Source organism: Oncorhynchus clarkii, chromosome 25 (genome assembly GCF_045791955.1).
Source record: "Oncorhynchus clarkii lewisi isolate Uvic-CL-2024 chromosome 25, UVic_Ocla_1.0, whole genome shotgun sequence".
Classification (NCBI taxonomy): domain Eukaryota; kingdom Metazoa; phylum Chordata; class Actinopteri; order Salmoniformes; family Salmonidae; genus Oncorhynchus; species Oncorhynchus clarkii.
In genome coordinates, this window is record NC_092171.1 from 43980210 (window position 1) to 44002748 (window position 22539).

At 46.0% G+C, this 22539-nt stretch overlaps 1 protein-coding gene across 1 annotated transcript in view; it reads right to left on the reverse strand.

Annotated features, from left to right (window-relative positions):
* LOC139383418 (polypeptide N-acetylgalactosaminyltransferase 16-like) overlaps positions 1–19621 on the reverse strand; it is a 46569-nt gene extending 26948 nt beyond the window's left edge. Inside the window, exons 1-4 of the mRNA XM_071127957.1 lie at positions 19247–19621; positions 2361–2548; positions 2002–2100; positions 1517–1584 (exon numbers count right to left, since the gene is read on the reverse strand). Coding sequence (XP_070984058.1) covers positions 1517–1584; positions 2002–2100; positions 2361–2548; positions 19247–19444 — 553 coding nt within the window. The 5' untranslated portion in view covers positions 19445–19621. The remainder of the gene's footprint in view (positions 1–1516; positions 1585–2001; positions 2101–2360; positions 2549–19246) is intronic.
* Between the last annotated feature and the right edge of the window lie 2918 nt (positions 19622–22539).

The following is a 22539-nucleotide window of genomic DNA, read 5'->3' on the forward strand; positions in this document are numbered from 1 at the left end:
CACAGACTCAGACACACAGACTCAGACACACAGACTCAGACACACAGACTCAGACACACAGACTCAGACACACAGACTCAGACACACAGACTCAGACACACAGACATCTGTGATTGTGCATTTATTGTTTACAGATAAAATGACCAAAACCTAGGGATTATTATTATTATTTAGGTTTAGGAACAAGTCCTTGTTCCATCCACAATGCAATGCCAGATGATGGTCTCTGTCACGTCATACACCTGGCTGACTGACTGGCTGGCTGACTGGCTGACTGACTGGCCGACTGACTGGCCGACTGACTGGCCGACTGACTGGCCGACTGACTGGCCGACTGACTGGCCGACTGACTGGCTGGCTGACTGGCCGACTGACTGACTGGCTGGCTGACTGGCCGGCTGGCTGACTGACTGGCTGAATGACTGGCTGGCTGGCTGACTGACTGGCCGACTGACTGGCCGACTGACTGGCCGACTGGCTGGCCGACTGACTGGCCGACTGACTGGCCGACTGACTGGCCGACTGGCTGGCTGACTGGCTGGCCGACTGACTGGCTGGCTGACTGGCCGACTGACTGACTGGCTGGCTGACTGACTGACTGGCTGGCTGACTGGCCAGCTGGCTGACTGACTGGCTGAATGACTGGCTGGCTGGCTGACTGACTGGCCGACTGGCTGGCTGACTGGCTGGCCGACTGGCTGGCCGACTGACTGGCCGACTGACTGGCCGACTGACTGGCCGACTGACTGGCCGACTGACTGGCCGGCCGACTGACTGGCTGACTGACTGGCTGGCTGGCTGGCTGACTGACTGGCCGACTGGCTGGCACTAAGCGAGGTCCATACAGAAATGGTTTGTCGAGATCCGTGTGGAAGAACTTGACTGGCCTGCACAGAGCCCTGACCTCAACCCCATCAAACACCTTTCGTATGAATTGGAAAGCCGACTACTAACCAGGCCTAATCGCCCAAAATCAGTGCCCAACCTTCTTAATGCTCTTGTGGCTGAATGGAAGCAAGTCCCCACAGCAATGATCCAACATCTAGTGGAACGCCTATCCATGAAGAGTGGAGGCTGTTATAGCAGCAAAGGGGGACCAACTCCATATTAATGCACATGACTTCGGAATGAGATGTTCGACGAGCAGGTGTCCACATACTTTTGGTCATGTAGTGTACATTCCTGGACAAATTCTCTCTCCTGCTATCTAAATCATTCAACATGTTTTTATGATCTACCCTCTCACGGTCTCCCTGTATGCCTGTCCCCATCTCACAATCTCTCTTCATGCATTTCTCTGTGTTCTGACAGAGCAAATACAGCAGGTGGACACAGAGAGAACTTCCTAGGTCAATGTGAAGAACCTCATAAAGAAGAAGAACCTCATAGAGACTGAAAGGGAACCGATAGGGACCTCACAGAGAGCAGAGTTACTGTCAGAGACTCATGCTGGGAGCCGTGTAAGGACCAGAGACTATTTAACAAGTAGAACTGAGAAAAAGCAGGGAGGCCTCACGATCAGTACTGAAGTCATCTATCAGGATGATCTCCTGGATCAGAGAGGGAGGGCTCCTCAACAGGACACTGGGAGAGAGAGAGAGACAGAGAGAGAGAGAGAGAGAAGACAGCATTAAACACTAAATATAAGATGGTCAATTCTTAATTGTTTATTGTGTGAGAAATACAATAGTACTTTACTTTCTGATGGTGCGTAGCAGGCTGGAGTGTGTTCTTTGTGTTTTACAGCAGTGTTCTACAGCAGTGTTCTAGTGTTTTACAGCAGTGTTCTAGTGTTTTACAGCAGTGTTCTAGTGTTCTATAGCAGTGTTCTAGTGTTCTATAGCAGTGTTCTATAGCAGTGTTCTAGTGTTCTATAGCAGTGTTCTAGTGTTCTATAGCAGTGTTCTATAGCAGTGTTCTATAACAGTGTTCTAGTGTTTTACAGCAGTGTTCTAGTGTTCTACAGCAGTGTTCTAGTGTTCTGTAGAAGTGGATCCTTACCTTTTGATGGTGCGTAGCAGGGTGGAGCGAGCCTCATTGTTGAAGGTGATGATGATGCTCGTAGGAGGAAGGTTAGCATCATAATTCACGGAGGCACACCTACAAACAAAAATAAGCAACATTGTTTTAAAGTATTCACACCTCCTGTGCATTGTGTACTGTACACCCCACTCACTATAAAACCCAATGAGTGTTTGCTATCATAACAGCAAAGGACATGTGATATCATGCCAGCCCAAGGTTGATGGTTGAAGGTGCAGACATTGCATGATGTACTCTCTTTATGAGAGTGTCCTGTCGAGTCGAGCCGTGTTTCTCTGATGGCCCGCTCTGAGCCCATTCGGTCTGTGTGTAGTCACCTGTAGTGCCGTGTGTCTCTGATAGCCCGCTCGGAGCCGAGTCGGTCGCTCTCGGCCAGGTTGAAGGCGTGGTCTCTGTAGGGGTCGTCTCCCGCCTTCAGCTGTTTCTCCAACAGGTACGCCTTCTCATCGAAACTACCTATGAGCTGACCCTGCTGCTGCTGCTCCGCCCACGGAGACAGGGTCATCTGCAGGGGGGCAGAACAAAACACAGAGGTCAGGAGTCAGAGGTCAAAACTCAGGAAGTAGAGGTAAACAAGAAAGATGGGTTACGAGTTAGAAGATGGATGTCATCTTTGTCTCTCACACAGTTGATGGTGACCTTACCAACCTCATTTGAAAAGCTTAGATACTGTATCACCTGATCCATCATCTAAGACACCCAGTTAGTGATCTCTACAATGACTGAGATGTTATCTGGTCTGAGACACCCAGTTAGTGATCTCTACAATGACTGAGATGTTATCTGGTCTGAGACACCCAGTTAGTGATCTCTAGAATGACTGAGGTGTTATCTGGTCTGAGACACCCAGTTAGTGATCTCTACAATGACTGAGATGTTATCTGGTCTGAGACACCCAGTTAGTGATCTCTAGAATGACTGAGGTGTTATCTGGTCTGAGACACCCAGTTACTGATCTCTATAATGACTGAGATGTTATCTGGTCTGAGACACCCAGTTAGTAATCTCTATACTGACTGAGATGTTATCTGGTCTGAGACACCCAGTTAGTGATCTCTAGAATGACTGAGATGTTATCTGGAACCTTTTAACCATAGGAGCGAGAGGGGAGACAGAGGAGGTGTAGGAGTGAGAGGGGAGACAGAGGAGGTGTAGGAGCGAGAGGGGAGACAGAGGAGGTGTAGGAGCGAGAGGGGAGACAGAGGAGGTGTAAGAGCGAGAGGGGAGACAGAGGAGGTGTAGGAGCGAGAGGGGAGACAGAGGAGGTGTAGGAGCGAGAGGGGAGACAGAGGAGGTGTAGGAGCGAGAGGGGAGACAGAGGAGGTGTAGGAGCGAGAGGGGAGACAGAGGAGGTGTAGGAGCGAGAGGGGAGACAGAGGAGGTGTAGGAGTGAGAGGGGAGACAGAGGAGGTGTAGGAGCGAGAGGGGAGACAGAGGAGGTGTAGGAGTGAGAGGGGAGACAGAGTGTGCCCAGTGGGAAGGGACTGAGCCGCAACACAAGTCTTAGTTAAATGTTATTTTCCCTTGTTAGACAAATCACACACTGAATGTAAGCACTCAGAGTGCAGGTGATTGAAATCCCCCATAATCCCCCATAATGAATCAGGGGAAATTTTATTTGTCACATGCGCCGAATACAACAGGTGTAGAAATTACATACTTACTACGAGTCCTTAAACAACAATGCAGAATTATAATTTTTTTTAAAGTAAGAAAAATTTTCTAAACTAAAGTAAAAAATGTATAATAATAACGAGGCTATTTACAAGGAGTACCAAGTCAATGTGCGGGGGTACGGGTTAGTCGAGTGAGGTAATATCTAGGGACGGGGTGAAGTCACTGTGCACAGATAATAAACAAAGAGTAGCAGCAGCTACTTCCTGGGGTTTATTATGGATCCCCATTAGTTCCTGTCAAGGCAGCAGCTACTCTTCCTGGGGTTTATTATGGATCCCCATTAGTTCCTACCAAGGCAGCAGCTACTCTTCCTGGGGTTTATTATGGATCCCCATTAGTTCCTGTCAAGGCAGCAGCTACTCTTCCTGGGGTTTATTATGGATCCCCATTAGTTCCTGCCAAGGCAGCAGCTACTCTTCCTGGGGTTTATTATGGATCCCCATTAGTTCCTACCAAGGCAGCAGCTACTCTTCCTGGGGTTTATTATGGATCCCCATTAGTTCCTGTCAAGGCAGCAGCTACTCTTCCTGGGGTTTATTATGGATCCCCATTAGTTCCTGTCAAGGCAGCAGCTACTCTTCCTGGGGTTTATTATGGATCCCCATTAGTTCCTGCCAAGGCAGCAGCTACTCTTCCTGGGGTTTATTATGGATCCCCATTAGTTCCTGTCAAGGCAGCAGCTACTCTTCCTAGGGTTTATTATGGATCCCCATTAGTTCCTGCCAAGGCAGCAGCTACTCTTTCTGGGGTTTATTATGGATCCCCATTAGTTCCTGCCAAGGCAGCAGCTACTCTTCCTGGGGTTTATTATGGATCCCCATTAGTTCCTGCCAAGGCAGCAGCTACTCTTCCTGGGGTTTATTATGGATCCCCATTAGTTCCTGCCAAGGCAGCAGCTACTCTTCCTGGGGTTTATTATGGATCCCCATTAGTTCCTGTCAAGGCAGCAGCTACTCTTCCTGGGGTTTATTATGGATCCCCATTAGTTCCTGCCAAGGCAGCAGCTACTCTTCCTGGGGTTTATTATGGATCCCCATTAGTTCCTGTCAAGGCAGCAGCTACTCTTCCTGGGGTTTATTATGGATCCCCATTAGTTCCTGCCAAGGCAGCAGCTACTCTTCCTGGGGTTTATTATGGATCCCCATTAGTTCCTGCCAAGGCAGCAGCTACTCTTCCTGGGGTTTATTATGGATCCCCATTAGTTCCTGCCAAGGCAGCAGCTACTCTTCCTGGGGTTTATTATGGATCCCCATTAGTTCCTGTCAAGGCAGCAGCTACTCTTCCTGGGGTTTATTATGGATCCCCATTAGTTCCTGCCAAGGCAGCAGCTACTCTTCCTGGGGTTTATTATGGATCCCCATTAGTTCCTGTCAAGGCAGCAGCTACTCTTCCTGGGGTTTATTATGGATCCCCATTAGTTCCTGCCAAGGCAGCAGCTACTCTTCCTGGGGTTTATTATGGATCCCCATTAGTTCCTGCCAAGGCAGCAGCTACTCTTCCTGGGGTTTATTATGGATCCCCATTAGTTCCTGTCAAGGCAGCAGCTACTCTTCCTGGGGTTTATTATGGATCCCCATTAGTTCCTGCCAAGGCAGCAGCTACTCTTCCTGGGGTTTATTATGGATCCCCATTAGTTCCTGTCAAGGCAGCAGCTACTCTTCCCGGGGTCCAAACAAATGAAGCACTTACATATAAAACTAAAGATAAAACCGTACTTCATAACATTATTACACCACTACATATCTACAATATAAAGTGAGTATGTGTGAGTATTTACCTGTGTGTGTGTCTCTCTCTTCACAGTCATAGTCATGGCTCTATGTAGTACTGTGGAATAGAGTTCCATGTAGTCATGGCTATGTAGTACTGTGCGCCTACCATAGTCTGTTCTGGACTTGGGGATTGTGAAGAGACCTCTGGTGGCATGTCTTGTGGGGTATGAATTGGGGTCTGAGCTGTGTGCCAGTAGTTTAGACAGACCTCTGGTGGCATGTCTTGTGGGGTATGAATTGGGGTCTGAGCTGTGTGCCAGTAGTTTAGACAGACCTCTGGTGGCATGTCTTGTGGGGCATGAATTGGGGTCTGAGCTGTGTACCAGTGGTTTAGACAGCTTGGTACATTCAGCATGTCAACACTTCTTACAAAAAGTTAATCTCTCTTCCACTTTGAGCCATGAGAGAATGAGATGCATGTCATTAATGTTAACACTGTGTACTTTTAAGGGCAAGTCACGCTGCCCTGTTCTGAGACAATTTTAATTTTCCTACGTCCCTTTTTGTGGCACCTGACCACACGTCTGAACAGTTGTCACGCTGGTATGAATGATTCGGGAGGCAGGCGCAGGAATGCGTAATTGGGTTTCCGTGTAATCCGTGATAGTTTGCAAGCCCTGCCACATCCGACGAGCATCAGAGACGGTGTAGTAGGATTCAATCTTAGTCCTGTATTGACGCTTTGATGGTTTGATGGTTCGTTGGAGGACATAGCAGGATTTATTTTCTTAAGTGTCCGGATTAGTGTCCCGCTCCTTGAAAGCAGCAGCTCTAGCCTTTAGCTCAGTGCGGATGTTGTCTGTAATCCATGACTTCTGGTTGGGATATGTACGTACGGTCACAGTAGGGATGATGTCGTCAATGCACTTATTAATGAAGCCAGTGACTGATGTGGTAAACTCCTCAATGCCATTGGATGATCAGATGCCATCCCGGGAACATACAGTGCATTGCGAAAGTATTCGGCCCTCTTGAACTTTGCGACCTTTTGCCACATTTCAGGCTTCAAACATAGAGATATAAAACTGTCTTTTTTTGTGAAGAATCAACAACAAGTGGGACACAATCATGAAGTGGAACGACATTTATTGGATATTTCAAACTTTTTTAACAAATCAAAAACTGAAATATTGGGCGTGCAAAATGCAAATTGCAAAATGTTCCTATTCATGAAAATCACAAATGAAATATATTGAGACACAGCTTAGCCTTTTGTTAATCACACTGTCATCTCAGATTTTCAAAATATGCTTTACAGCCAACGCTAGACAAGCATTTGTGTAAGTTTATCATAGCCTAGCATAGCATTATGCCCTGCTAGCAGCAGGCAACATTTTCACGAAAATAAGAAAAGCAATCAAATTAAATAATTTACCTTTGAAGAACTTCGGATGTTTTCACTCAGGAGACTCCCAGTTAGATAGCAAATGTTCCTTTTTTCCAAAAATATTATTTTTGTAGGCGAAATAGCTCCCGTTTGTTCTTCACGTTTGGCTGAGAAATCGACTGGAAAATACGGTCACTACAACACCGAACTTTTTTCCAAATTAGCTCCATAATATCGACAGAAACATGGCAAACGTTGTTTAGAATCAATCCTCGAGGTGTTTTTCACATATCTATTCGATAATATATCCGTCGGGACAATTGGTTTCTCATTAGAAGCGATTGGAAAAATGGCTACCTCTGTACTTTACGCAAGATTTTCTGCGGGAGCCATCATGTGACCACTTGCTAACTGTGGTCCCTTACGGCTATTCTTCAACATAAATGCGTAAAAAGACGTCACAATGCTGTAGACACCTTGGGGAATACGTAGAAAACGTAAGCTCATTCGTAGCCCATTCACAGCCATATAAGGAGTCGTTGGCATGCAGCGCTTTCAAAATATGGGGCACTTCCTGATTGGATCTTTATCTGGGTTTCGCCTGTAACATCAGTTCTGTTGCACTCACAGACAATATCTTTGCAGTTTTGGAAACGTTAGAGTGTTTTCTATCAAAAGCTGTCAATTATATGCATAGTCAAGCATCTTGTGGTGACAAAATATCCCGTTTAAAACGGGAACGTTTTTTTATCCAAAAATGAAAATACTGCCCCCTAGTTACAAAAGGTTAATATTAGAGATCACAGCACCAGCTATTGTTGACAAAGAGACACCCACCACCACCACCACCATGATCTTACCGCAGGCAGCTGTTCTTACAGAATTACCTGTAAGGTCCCACAGTTGATCAGTTAATTTCATTTAGCCTGACACTGCAACACTTAGCAACCGGACGTGCAAGCCCACACGTGCACAAAGTTGTGGCAAAAACCCACATGACTAATTTAAAATGTTTCTCTAGCAGGATTCGAGTCTCTGCAGTAACTAGTAGTCAATCTAGCAGGATAATGGGTATCTATAGCAGGGTAAACGGTTTCTCTGGCAGGGTAAACGGTTTCCCTAGCAGGGTAAAAGGTTTCTCTAGCAGGGTAAAAGGTTTCTCTAGCAGGATAAACTGTTTCTCTAGGAGGATAAACGGTTTCTCTAGCAGGATAAACGGTTTCTCTAGCAGGATAAACGGTTTCTCTAGCAGGATTCAAGTCTCTGTTGTAACTAATAGTCATTCCCAGTGGTAGAGGACATACAGAGACCCATTCAGTCACAAACAAGAGACAGACACACACCATTCTGATTCAATAAGCATCTACACATTCAGTCACATACAGCGTGGAGCAGGACCAGATATCGGAGGTTGAGCTCATGGAAAAATTCATAGAATGTAGCGTTGCAAAGGAGATTGTTCCGCAGAGCAAACAAAACAGTGCTGTAATGTAATTTTGAGTTATGATAACATCACTGAATCGAATTTATTACCATGGTTACAGAACATAGAGAGTGAGAGAGAGAGAGACACAGAGAGACACAGAGAGAGAGAGACAGAGACAGAGAGAGAGAGACAGAGACAGAGAGAAAGTAAGAGAGGAGAGTGGGTTAAGTGTTATATGTCCAACCCTTGTTTGTTTCTTGTGTCTAATTGGACTAAAAGGTCTAGCCTGGTTGCCATGGTATTGTGATTAGGGTCACATTACCTGGGAGAGGGCCAGGGTGAAAAACCATCTGAACACACACAGCGTGACTACCACAGCTCTGAGAAACTCAGGGGGGGTGAACCTTTCTGCTCTGAGCTCTAACTCTGTATAGAACACCACAGGCCAATGCTTTCATCAACTCAAACTTCATTCTTTTTTTTCAGCAATTTGGAAGCCACAACAAAATGGCATCCTCAAAAATGAAAATGATGAAGTTATACACTACCGTCCAAAAGTTTGGGGTCACTTAGAAATGTCCTTGTTTTTTGTTTTTTTAAGAAAAACACGTTTTTTTTGTCCATTAAAATAACATAAAATTGATCAGAAATACAGTGTAGACGTTGTAAATGACTACTGTAGCTGGGAAACAACATTTTTTTTCAATGAAATATCTACATAGGCGTACAGAGGTCCATTATCAGCAACCATCACTCCTGTGTTCCAATGGCACGTTGCGTTAGCTAATCCAAGTTTATCATTAGAAAACCCTTTTGAAATTATGTTAGCACAATTCCCCGAGAGGTGCGGGGAATTGAACCCTGGTCTTCGGTGGGGAGAGGGGTGACCTGTCCATGCTGGGGGGGGTTACTGCTTGATCACGGGCTCTGCACAACTTACATTCACTTTAATTAAGTGTATAAAGGCTGTTGTTTGTTTTGACAATTTCAATTCACCATTTAATCTTTTTTTGTTTTTTTTTACAGTGTGGCTGTGTGGGTAAAAATGTCAACGAAATGTACGATCTTACTGCCCCTCCTGTTTCTAATCTGTCTAAATAAAGCATTAAAAACAAAGGTGGAATTCCACCAAAAAGATTCTCAAATTACCCTTATCATCAATCAATACTTAGGCTAATAATAATTAGCATTTCCAAACCATTGATTGTATGAGAAACTGTTGTGTTTTGATGCTGTGTCTTACATGCACTGAACCCCCCCCCCCCCCCCCAAAAAAAAAAGAATACCAAGCCAGTTGCACAACTGAATGCATTCAACCAAAATGTGTCCCCTCAGAGAGCAGATGTTGTTGGGGGCTAACTGCCGTGCTCAAGGGTAGAAAGGCACATTTTTCCATCTTGCCTGCTCAGGGATTTGAACCAGCAACCGCTAGGCTATGTGCTCTTAACCGCCCGGCTGCCTGCTCTTAACCGCCCGGCTGCCTGCTCTTAACCGCCCGTCTGCCTGCTCTTAACCGCCCGTCTGCCTGCTCTTAACCGCCCGGCTGCCTGCTCTTAACCGCCAGGCTGCCTGCTCTTAAGCGCCAGGCTGCCTGCTCTTAACCGCCCGGCTGCCTGCTCTTAACCGCCCGGCTGCCTGCTCTTAACCGCTCGGCTGCCTGCTCTTAACCGCCCGGCTGCCTGCTCTTAACCGCCCGGCTGCCTGCTCTTAACCGCCCGGCTGCCTGCTCTTAACCGCCCGGCTGCCTGCTCTTAACCGCCCGGCTGCCTGCTCTTAACCGCCAGGCTGCCTGCTCTTAACCGCCAGGCTGCCTGCTCTTAACCGCCCGGCTGCCTGCTCTTAACCGCTAGGCTACATGCAGTCCCCAAGAACCACTGTGGGTGTTTCAGAGTACTACATTTCTGTTTTAAAACACAAAAATCAGATCTCAGTTTGTGATCTCAGTTCAGATCTCAATACTTTACTTGGTTTCATTACACAATCATGGTGTTTTGAGACTCTCTATTTTAACAGTGCAGGCAAGGAGCCATGATGTGGCCAAGACATTACTCATCATGAGTGATGTCATGAACCCTGGTTGTGGAGGGCACCTGTTGCTATGGAAGTTATGGAACCACACAGAGAAAGAGGGGGAGAGAGCGAGACATGGGGAAAACCAGGCTCCTGTACCATGCTTTACCGAGATGCTCTCATGGAAAGTTTAGGGTTGGGTTAGGTGTTACTTTAGGGTTGGGTTAGGTGTTAGGGTTGGGTTAGGTGTTACGTTAGGGTTGGGGTTGGGTTAGGTGTTACGTTAGGGTTGGGGTTGGGTTAGGTGTTACGTTAGGGTTGGGTTAGGTGTTACGTTAGGGTTGGAGTTGGGTTAGGTGTTACGTTAGGGTTGGAGTTGGGTTAGGTGTTAGGGTTAGAGTTGGGTTAGGTGTTAGGGTTAGGGGTTACGTTAGGGTTGGGGTTGGATTAGGTGTTACGTTAGGGTTGGGTTAGGTGTTACGTTAGGGTTGGGTTAGGTGTTAGGGTTACGGTTAGGATTAGTTGTTAGGGTTAGGTGTTAGGGTTAGGTTTAGGGTTGGGTTAGGTGTTAGGGTTAGGTGTTAGGGTTGGGGTTGGGTTAGGTGTTAGGGTTGGGTTAGGTGTTAGGGTTAGAGTTGGGTTAGGTGTTAGGGTTAGGGGTTACGTTAGGGTTGGGGTTGGGTTAGGTGTTACGTTAGGGTTGGGTTAGGTGTTACGTTAGGGTTGGGTTAGGTGTTAGGGTTAGAGTTGGGTTAGGTGTTAGGGTTAGGGGTTACGTTAGGGTTGGGGTTGGGTTAGGTGTTACGTTAGGGTTGGGTTAGGTGTTACGTTAGGGTTGGGTTAGGTGTTAGGGTTACGGTTAGGATTAGTTGTTAGGGTTAGGTGTTAGGGTTGGGTTAGGTGTTAGGGTTAGGTGTTAGGGTTGGGGTTGGGTTAGGTGTTAGGGTTGGGTTAGGTGTTAGGGTTACGGTTAGGATTAGTTGTTAGGGTTAGGTGTTAGGGTTAGGTTTAGGGTTGGGTTAGGTGTTAGGGTTGGGTTAGGTGTTAGGGTTAGGTGTTAGGGTTGGGTTAGGTGTTAGGGTTGGGTTAGGCGTTAGGGTTGGGTTAGGTGTTAGGGTTGGGTTAGGTGTTAGGGTTGGGTTAGGTGTTTATTTATCATAGACATCCATAGCCAGAGGGCTATTTGCATGTGAGCATATCCTGGAATGCACCTTGGATAATGTTTTTTTTTTTTAAATAAAATGTAATGTATGTTGGTATTCTTTTATTATTTCTACATTTTAACAGATACATTATCCATTTCAAATTAGGCTGCTACTCAAAAGAAAATAAAAAACTAAGAAATACATAGAAATTGTAATAAATAAAATACAGATTTTAATAAATAAAACATTCAGTATAAACAGGAAAATAAAATATCAGTTGGCCTCCACCCCCAACCTCCCATCCTATTCCCCCAACCTCCCATCCTATTCCCCCAACCTCCCATCCTATTCCCCCAACATGTCTCCACCCCAACCTCCCATCCTATTCCCCCAACATGTCTCCACCCCAACCTCCCATCCTATTCCCCCAACCTCCCATCCTATTCCCCCAACCTCCCATCCTATTCCCCCAACCTCCCATCCTATTCCGCCAATCCCACCCAGCCAACATGTCTCCACCCCAACCTCCCATCCTATTCCCCCAACCAGCCAACATGTCTCCACCCCAACCTCCCATCCTATTCCCCCAACCTCCCATCCTATTCCTCCAACCCCACCCAGCCAACATGTCTCCACCCCAACCTCCCATCCTATTCCCCCAAACCCACCCAGCCAACATGTCTCCACCCCAACCTCCCATCCTATTCCCCCAACCCCACCCAGCCAACATGTCTCCACCCCAACCTCCCATCCTATTCCCCCAACCTCCCATCCTATTCCCCCAATCTCCCATCCTATTCCCCCAACCTCCCATCCTATTCCCCCAACCTCCCATTCTATTCCGCCAATCCCACCCAGCCAACATGTCTCCACCCCAACCTCCCATCCTATTCCCCCAACCAGCCAACATGTCTCCACCCCACCCCAACCTCCCATCCTATTCCCCCAACCTCCCATCCTATTCCTCCAACCCCACCCAGTCAACATGTCTCCACCCCAACCTCCCATCCTATCCCCCCAAACCCACCCAGCCAACATGTCTCCACCCCAACCTCCCATCCTATTCCCCCAACCCCACCCAGACAACATGTCTCCACCCCAACCTCCCATCCTATTCCCCCAACCCCACCCAGCCAACATGTCTCCACCCCCAACCTCCCAGCCCCACCCAGCCAACATGTCTCTACCCCCAACCTCCCATTCCCCCAACCAGCCAACATGTCTCCACCCCGGCTTGGCAGTGCTGCCTGCCAGCAGTAATCTTCTCTGATTGATTGAGAGATTCAAGGGGCTTATACTCATGGACTTTAAAATTAACTTTGTAACTTTGCCCCAGAAGCATTTATCTGCAGATCCCTCCCACATCACAGCTGCTCACTGCACTGAGACTAGGAAACACTGTCACCACTCATAAATCCATGATTATCGAGAATTTCAATAAGCAAATCTCTATGGCTGGCCATGCCTTCCACCTGGCTACCCCAACCCTGGCCAACAGCTCTGCACCCCCCCCCCCCCCACAGCAACTGGCCCAAGCCCCCCCCCCCCCCCCACTTCTCCTTCACCCAAATCCAGACAGCTGATGTTCTGAAAGAGCTACAAAATCTGGATCCCTACAAATCAGCTGGGTCAGACAATCTGGACCCTCTTTTCTTAAAATTATCCGCCGCCATTGTTGCAACCCCTAACCTCTCTTACGTTTAGTCTGAGATTCCTAAAGATTGGAAAGCGGACGCCATCATCCCCCTCTTCAAAAGGGGGAGACACTCTTGACCCAAACTGTTACAAGCCTATATCCATCATGCCCTGCCTTTCTAAATTCTTCGATAGCCAAGTGAACAAACAGACCATTTCGAATCCCACCGTACCTTCTCTGCTATGCAATCTGGTTTCCGAGCTGGTCACGGGTGCACCTCAGCCACACTCAAAGTCCTAAACGATATCATAACCGCCATGGATAAAAGACAGTACTGTGCAGCCATCTTCATCGACCTGGCCAAGGCTTTCGACTCTGTCAATCACCACATTCTTATCGGCAGACTCAACAGCCTTGGTTTCTCTAATGACTGCCTCGCCTGGTTCACCAACTACTTCCCAGACAGAGTTCATTGTGTCAAATTGGAGGGCCTGTTTTCTGGACCTCTGGCAGTCTCTATGGGGGTGCCACGGGGTTCAATTCTCAGGCCAACTCTTTTCTCTCTTATGTCAATGATGTCGCTCTTGCTGCGAGTGATTCCTTGATCCACCTCTATGCAGACGACACCATTCTGTATACATCTGGCCCCTCTTTGGACACTGTGTTAACAAACCTCCAAACGAGCTACAATGCCATACAACACTCCTTCTGTGGCCTCCAACTGCTCTTAAATGCAAGTAAAACAAAATGCATGCTCTTCAACCGATCGCTGCCCGCACCCGCCCGCCCGACGATCATCACTACTCTTAGAATATGTGGACAACTATAAATACCTAGGTGTCTGGCTAGACTGTAAACTCTTCTTCCAGACTCACATTAAGCATCTCCAATCCAAAGTTAAATCTATCATGCTGCCAAACTTACCCTAGTAAAACTGACTATCCTACCAATCCTCGACGTCATCTACAAAATAGCCTCCAACACTCTACTCAGCAAATTGGATGCAGTCTATCACAGTGCCATCCGTTTTGTCACCAAAGCCCCATATACTACACACCACTGTGACCAGTATGCTCTCGTTGTCTGGTCCTCGCTGCATATTCTTCGCCAAACCCACTGGCTCCAGGTCATCTATAAGTCTTAGCTAGGTAAAGCTCCGCCTTATCTCAGCTCACTGTTCACCATAGCAACACCCACCCGTAGCACGTGCTCCAGCAGGTATATTTCACTGGTTATCTCCAAAGCCATCACCTCCTTTGGCTGCCTTTCCTTCCAGTTCTCTGCTGCCGCCAATGACTGGAATGAACTGCAAAAATCACTGAAGCTGGAGACATATCTCCCTCACTAACTTTAAGCGTAAGCTGTCAGAGCAGCTTACCGATCGCTGCAGCTGTATACAGCCCATCTGGAAATATCCCATTCAACCAACTACCTACCTCATCAGGGTAGCCTAGTGGTTAGAGCGTTGTACTAATAACCGCAAGGTTGCAAGTTCAAACCCCCGAGCTGACGAGGTACAAATCTGTCGTTCTGCCCCTGAACAGGCAGTTAACCCACTGTTCCTAGGCCGTCATTGAAAATAAGAATTTGTTCTTAACTGACTTGCCTGGTTAAATAAAGCTAAAATAATTTTTGTTTTTCTGCTATTTTACACACCAGTATTTCTACTTGCACATCCTCATCTGCACAAATACCCCTCCAGTGTAAATTGCCAAATTGTATTTACTTTGCTACTATTTATTGCCTTACCTCCTTACTCCATTTGCACACACTGTATATATATTTTTCTATTGTGTTATTGACTGTACATTTGTTTCTCCCATGTGTAACTCTGTGTTGTTTTTGTCGCACTGCTTTGCTTGATCTTGGCCAGGTCGCAGTTGTAAATTAGAATTTGTTCTCAACTGGCCTACCTGGTTAAATAAAGGTGATCTGGCCTACCTGGTTAAATAAAGGTGATCTGGCCTACCTGGTTAAATAAAGGTGATCTGGTCTACCTGGTTAAATAAAGGTGATCTGGTCTACCTGGTTAAATAAAGGTGATCTGGCCTACCTGGTTAAATAAAGGTGATCTGGTCTACCTGGTTAAATAAAGGTGATCTGGCCTACCTGGTTAAATAAAGGTGATCTGGCCTACCTGGTTAAATAAAGGTGATCTGGCCTACCTGGTTAAATAAAGGTGATCTGGCCTACCTGGTTAAATAAAGGTGATCTGGCCTACCTGGTTAAATAAAGGTGATCTGGTCTGGCCTACCTGGTTAAATAAAGGTGATCTGGTCTACCTGGTTAAATAAAGGTGATCTGGCCTACCTGGTTAAATAAAGGTGATCTGGTCTACCTGGTTAAATAAAGGTGATCTGGTCTACCTGGTTAAATAAAGGTGATCTGGTCTACCTGGTTAAATAAAGGTGATCTGGTCTACCTGGTTAAATAAAGGTGATCTGGCCTACCTGGTTAAATAAAGGTGATCTGGTCTACCTGGTTAAATAAAGGTGATCTGGTCTACCTGGTTAAATAAAGGTGATCTGGTCTACCTGGTTAAATAAAGGTGATCTGGCCTACCTGGTTAAATAAAGGTGATCTGGCCTACCTGGTTAAATAAAGGTGATCTGGCCTACCTGGTTAAATAAAGGTGATCTGGCCTACCTGGTTAAATAAAGGTGATCTGGCCTACCTGGTTAAATAAAGGTGATCTGGCCTACCTGGTTAAATAAAGGTGATCTGGCCTACCTGGTTAAATAAAGGTGATCTGGCCTACCTGGTTAAATAAAGGTGATCTGGCCTACCTGGTTAAATAAAGGTGATCTGGCCTACCTGGTTAAATAAAGGTGTTCTGGCCTACCTGGTTAAATAAAGGTGTTCTGGCCTACCTGGTTAAATAAAGGTGTTCTGGCCTACCTGGTTAAATAAAGGTGTTCTGGCCTACCTGGTTAAATAAAGGTGATCTGGCCTACCTGGTTAAATAAAGGTGTTCTGGCCTACCTGGTTAAATAAAGGTGATCTGGTCTACCTGGTTAAATAAAGGTGATCTGGTCTACCTGGTTAAATAAAGGTGTTCTGGCCTACCTGGTTAAATAAAGGTGATCTGGCCTACCTGGTTAAATAAAGGTGATCTGGCCTACCTGGTTAAATAGGTGAAATAAAAAAATATGACGTAATGTACCTACTGATTTCGGGGACATATTGACCAGTTGGGAGTTGGGGCCAATCCCATCGTAAAACGTTTCCTTGGTGTTAAATACAGTTTGTGAACAAATGTAAAATTTATAAATGTATTGTTTGGATTACGGGATTAGAGCGCAGTACATTACTGTCTAGTTTGAGAAACAGACGCCTCACAAGTCCTCAACTGGCAGCTTCATTAAATAGTACCCGCAAAACACCAGGCTCAACGTCAACAGTGAAGAGGTGACTCCGGGATGCTGACCTTCTTGGCAGAGTTGCAAAGAAAAGGCCATCTCTCAGACTGGCCAATAAAAATTGGAAAAATAAATAAAGATTGGCAAAAGAACACAGACACTGGACAGAGGAACTCTGCCTAGAAGGCCAGCATCCCGGAGTCGTCTCTTCACTGTTGACATGGAGACTGGTGTTTTGCGGGTACTATTTAATGAAGCTGCCAGTTAAGGACTTGTGAGGCGTCTGTTTCTCAAACTAGACACTCTAATGTACTTGTCCTCTTGCTCAGTTGTGCACCGGGGCCTCCCACTCCTCTTTCTATTCTGGTTAGAGACAGTTTGAAGTGTTCTGTGAAGAGAGTAATACACAGCGTTGTTCAAGATCTTCAGATTCTTGGCAATGTCTCACATGGAATAGCCTTCATTTCTCAGAACAAGAATAGACTGACGAGTTTCAGAAGAAAGTCCTTTGTTTTTGGCCATTTTGAGCCTGTAATCGAACCCACAAATGCTGATGCTCCAGATACTCAACTAGTCTAAAGGACAGTTTCATTGCTTCTTTAATCAGAACAACAGTTTTCAGCTGTGCTAACATAATTGCGAAAGGGTTTTCTAATGCTCAATTATCCTTTTGAAATGATAAACTTGGATTAGCTAACACAACGTGCCATTGGAACACAGGAGTGACGGCTGCTGATAATGGGCCTCCGAGCGCCTATGTAGATATTCCATAAAAACTCATCCGTTTCAAGCTACAACAGTCATTTACAACATTAACAATGTCGACACTTGTGTTTCTGATCAATTTCTGTTATTTCAATGGACCACAAATGTGCTTTTCTTTCAAAAACAAGGACATTTCTAAGTGACCACAAACTTTGAATGGTAGTGTATATACGCTCCAACACAGATCAGATCAGTTATATACGCTCCAACACAGATCAGATCAGTTATATACGCTCCAACACAGATCAGATCAGTTATATACGCTCCAACACAGATCAGATCAGTTATATACGCTCCAACACAGATCAGTTATATACGCTCCAACACAGATCAGATCAGTTATATACGCTCCAACACAGATCAGATCAGTTATATACGCTCCAACACAGATCAGATCAGTTATATACGCTCCAACACAGATCAGTTATATACGCTCCAACACAGATCAGATCAGTTATATACGCTCCAACACAGATCATATCAGTTATATACGCTCCAACACAGATCAGTTATATACGCTCCAACACAGATCAGATCAGTTATATACGCTCCAACACAGATCAGATCAGTTATATACGCTCCAACACAGATCAGATCAGTTATATACGCTCCAACACAGATCAGATCAGTTATATACGCTCTAACACAGATCAGATCAGTTATATACGCTCTAACACAGATCAGATCAGTTATATACGCTCCAACACAGATCAGATCAGTTATATACGCTCTAACACAGATCAGATGAGTTATATACGCTCTAAGGCCCCGTTTACATTGTGATGTATTACGCAGGACGTCATCTTCAGAGTCTTGCCCCGCCAGGACAAAATGTAGTGTTTGTAACACAGGATGGAGGAGAGTGTCTCTCGTCAGAAATCACATTTATTTTGGAAGATCGAGACAGGATAAATATATTTTCTCAGCTGAAAAACTCCCCACATATTTTCATCTTCTTGTGGTTTGGTAACTTCCTGTTCTTCAATGGACTCTGGCTGGACGACGCAGAGTTAGATTCGTTCTTATTAGTATCTGGTGGCAGTCTCGCAACCGAGCCTTCAACTGCAAGGGGGCATTGCATTGTGGATGTCCCCTCATTGAAATGCATGACATCCGGCACAAGGTAACAGATGAAAATAATCACTGGTGTAAAGTACTTAAGTCAAAATACTTTAAAGTACTACTTAAGTACTTTTGGGGGGGTATCTGTACTTTACTAATCATATTTTTGACAACTTTTACTTCACTACATTCTTGAAGAAAATAATGTACTTTTTACTCCTTACATTTCCCCCTGACACCCAAAAGTACTTGTTACATTTGGAATGCTTAGCAGGACAGGAAAATGGTCCAATTCACACATTTATCAAGAGAACATCGTTGATCCTCTCTACTGCCTCTGATCTGAAGGACTCATTAAACACAAATGCTTTATTTGTAAATGATGTCTGTGTTGGAGTGTATCCCTGGCTATCTGTAAATAAATATATATATAAAAGGGTGTTGTCTGGTTCTCTTAATATGAGGATTTTTTTTTAATTATTTATACTTAAGTATATTTTTTAAATGACATTTACATTTGATATTTAAGTATATTTAAAATCAAATACTTTTAGACTTAAACTCAAGTAGTATTTTACATTCAACTTTCACTTGAGTCATTTTCTATTAAGGTATCTTGACTTTTACTCAAGTATGACGACAGGGCACTTGTTCCACCACTGAAAATAACGCAAAAATAATGCGGTAGCAGAAATATCATATTTAGGAGTTCAGATTCATTATAGGAAATGGACCACAGCGTCGACGCACAGGTTCTCTGCGCTCAACACAAATATTAGACTCCGTGAGGTGGTGGGTGAGCAGCAACAGAGATAACCCACTGTGCATCAACATGCAACAACTCCGTGAGGTGGTGGGTGAGCAGCAACAGAGATAACCCACTGTGCATCAACATGCAACACACACTCCCCTGCAGCAGCACAGCCACAGCTAGCCGCTTCCCTACCCCTTCTATCGCTCTCTCGGTTCTCCGTCTCTCCCATCACGCTGCTCTGCTCTCCTCTCCTCTCAATCTGTCACTCACAATCAACGGAATGGTCCTGTCGTCTCGGTGGATCTCCAGCCTCCCGCCGTCGGCATGTCTCCTGATGTCCGCGACGCGGGGCTGCGAGGCTGGGGATGATGATGAGTGCGGTTTATTGTCCTGCCACAGGTAATAAAATGTTCCCAGGATCCACGCTACGGTCAAGATAGCGATGGCGTTGGCCCGTATCCTGCGCATCGTGAGCCCATAAGGAGAACTCTGTCCTGAAACCCCCAGATGGTTAATCTCCGGTTCAGGTTCGCTTGGTGGTTCTTTTGGAACCGGAGACGGAGCTGGAGGAGAGGTGCGCAAAAAGTGCTTCTCCGGTTATGGCTCGCGGTGCGCAGCAAACAGCCTCACCGGTAAAGAGCTATTCGGATAGAGAGAGCGAACAGTCTCTCTGCTTGACTGGGATTTGCGCATTCAAACAGAGCCGTGCGCGGTCCTAGCGCCCTGAAATTCCTTCCGAGGAATCATTTCTGGCTGATGCACACAGCAGATCTTCTCACTGTCTTTGGCTGGATTGCGTTCTCAGTGTAGTTTCTGTTAGAATAGAACACTCTACTGATTATGTAAATATAATGGATAGACCAATAGCGGTGCATGGGTAAAATCACTGGGCCCCACAAGCCATATTACAACCTTTGTGTTGTGATAATTGCTTGTTTGCTCTATAACCTGTTAGTTCATATGCCTTGATACCTTGATATATAGGGCCTAAGGCCCGAGACAGTAAGAAGACACAGTGATATATAGGGCCTAAGGCCCGAGACAGTAAGAAGACACAGTGATATATAGGGCCTAAGGCCCGAGACAGTAAGAAGACACAGTGATATATAGGGCCTAAGGCCCGAGACAGTAAGAAGACACAGTGGTATATAGGGCCTAAGGCCCGAGACAGTAAGAAGACACAGTGATATATAGGGCCTAAGGCCCGAGACAGTAAGAAGACAGTGATATATAGGGCCTAAGGCCCGAGACAGTAAGAAGACACAGTGATATATAGGGCCTAAGGCCCGAGACAGTAAGAAGACACAGTGATATATAGGGCCTAAGGCCCGAGACAGTAAGAAGACACAGTGGTATATAGGGCCTAAGGCCCGAGACAGTAAGAAGACACAGTGGTATATAGGGCCTAAGGCCCGAGACAGTAAGAAGACACAGTGGTATATAGGGCCTAAGGCCCGAGACAGTAAGAAGACACAGTGATATATAGGGCCTAAGGCCCGAGACAGTAAGAAGACACAGTGATATATAGGGCCTAAGGCCCGAGACAGTAAGAAGACACAGTGGTATATAGGGCCTAAGGCCCGAGACAGTAAGAAGACACAGTGATATATAGGGCCTAAGGCCCGAGACAGTAAGAAGACACAGTGATATATAGGGCCTAAGGCCCGAGACAGTAAGAAGACACAGTGATATATAGGGCCTAAGGCCCGAGACAGTAAGAAGACACAGTGATATATAGGGCCTAAGGCCCGAGACAGTAAGAAGACACAGTGATATATAGGGCCTAAGGCCCGAGACAGTAAGAAGACACAGTGATATATAGGGCCTAAGGCCCGAGACAGTAAGAAGACACAGTGATATATAGGGCCTAAGGCCCGAGACAGTAAGAAGACACAGTGGTATATAGGGCCTAAGGCCCGAGACAGTAAGAAGACACAGTGATATATAGGGCCTAAGGCCCGAGACAGTAAGAAGACACAGTGATATATAGGGCCTAAGGCCCGAGACAGTAAGAAGACACAGTGATATATAGGGCCTAAGGCCCGAGACAGTAAGAAGACACAGTGATATATAGGGCCTAAGGCCCGAGACAGTAAGAAGACACAGTGATATATAGGGCCTAAGGCCCGAGACAGTAAGAAGACACAGTGATATATAGGGCCTAAGGCCCGAGACAGTAAGAAGACACAGTGATATATAGGGCCTAAGGCCCGAGACAGTAAGAAGACACAGTGATATATAGGGCCTAAGGCCCGAGACAGTAAGAAGACACAGTGATATATAGGGCCTAAGGCCCGAGACAGTAAGAAGACACAGTGGTATATAGGGCCTAAGGCCCGAGACAGTAAGAAGACACAGTGGTTATATAGGGCCTAAGGCCCGAGACAGTAAGAAGACACAGTGATATATAGGGCCTAAGGCCCGAGACAGTAAGAAGACACAGTGATATATAGGGCCTAAGGCCCGAGACAGTAAGAAGACACAGTGATATATAGGGCCTAAGGCCCGAGACAGTAAGAAGACACAGTGGTATATAGGGCCTAAGGCCCGAGACAGTAAGAAGACACAGTGATATATAGGGCCTAAGGCCCGAGACAGTAAGAAGACACAGTGATATATAGGGCCTAAGGCCCGAGACAGTAAGAAGACACAGTGGTATATAGGGCCTAAGGCCCGAGACAGTAAGAAGACACAGTGATATATAGGGCCTAAGGCCCGAGACAGTAAGAAGACACAGTGATATATAGGGCCTAAGGCCCGAGACAGTAAGAAGACACAGTGATATATAGGGCCTAAGGCCCGAGACAGTAAGAAGACACAGTGATATATAGGGCCTAAGGCCCGAGACAGTAAGAAGACACAGTGATATATAGGGCCTAAGGCCCGAGACAGTAAGAAGACACAGTGGTATATAGGGCCTAAGGCCCGAGACAGTAAGAAGACACAGTGGTATATAGGGCCTAAGGCCCGAGACAGTAAGAAGACACAGTGATATATAGGGCCTAAGGCCCGAGACAGTAAGAAGACACAGTGATATATAGGGCCTAAGGCCCGAGACAGTAAGAAGACACAGTGATATATAGGGCCTAAGGCCCGAGACAGTAAGAAGACACAGTGATATATAGGGCCTAAGGCCCGAGACAGTAAGAAGACACAGTGATATATAGGGCCTAAGGCCCGAGACAGTAAGAAGACACAGTGGTATATAGGGCCTAAGGCCCGAGACAGTAAGAAGACACAGTGGTATATAGGGCCTAAGGCCCGAGACAGTAAGAAGACACAGTGATATATAGGGCCTAAGGCCCGAGACAGTAAGAAGACACAGTGATATATAGGGCCTAAGGCCCGAGACAGTAAGAAGACACAGTGGTATATAGGGCCTAAGGCCCGAGACAGTAAGAAGACACAGTGATATATAGGGCCTAAGGCCCGAGACACAGTGGCAGAATAGATTCATCCACACCTTTGTTTTATCACAATACCAGATAGCATCCTCTGTCCAGTGAAGTCCACAAAGCATATTATATTGCATGTGCAGTAACAGACAGTTCGTTACATGATCT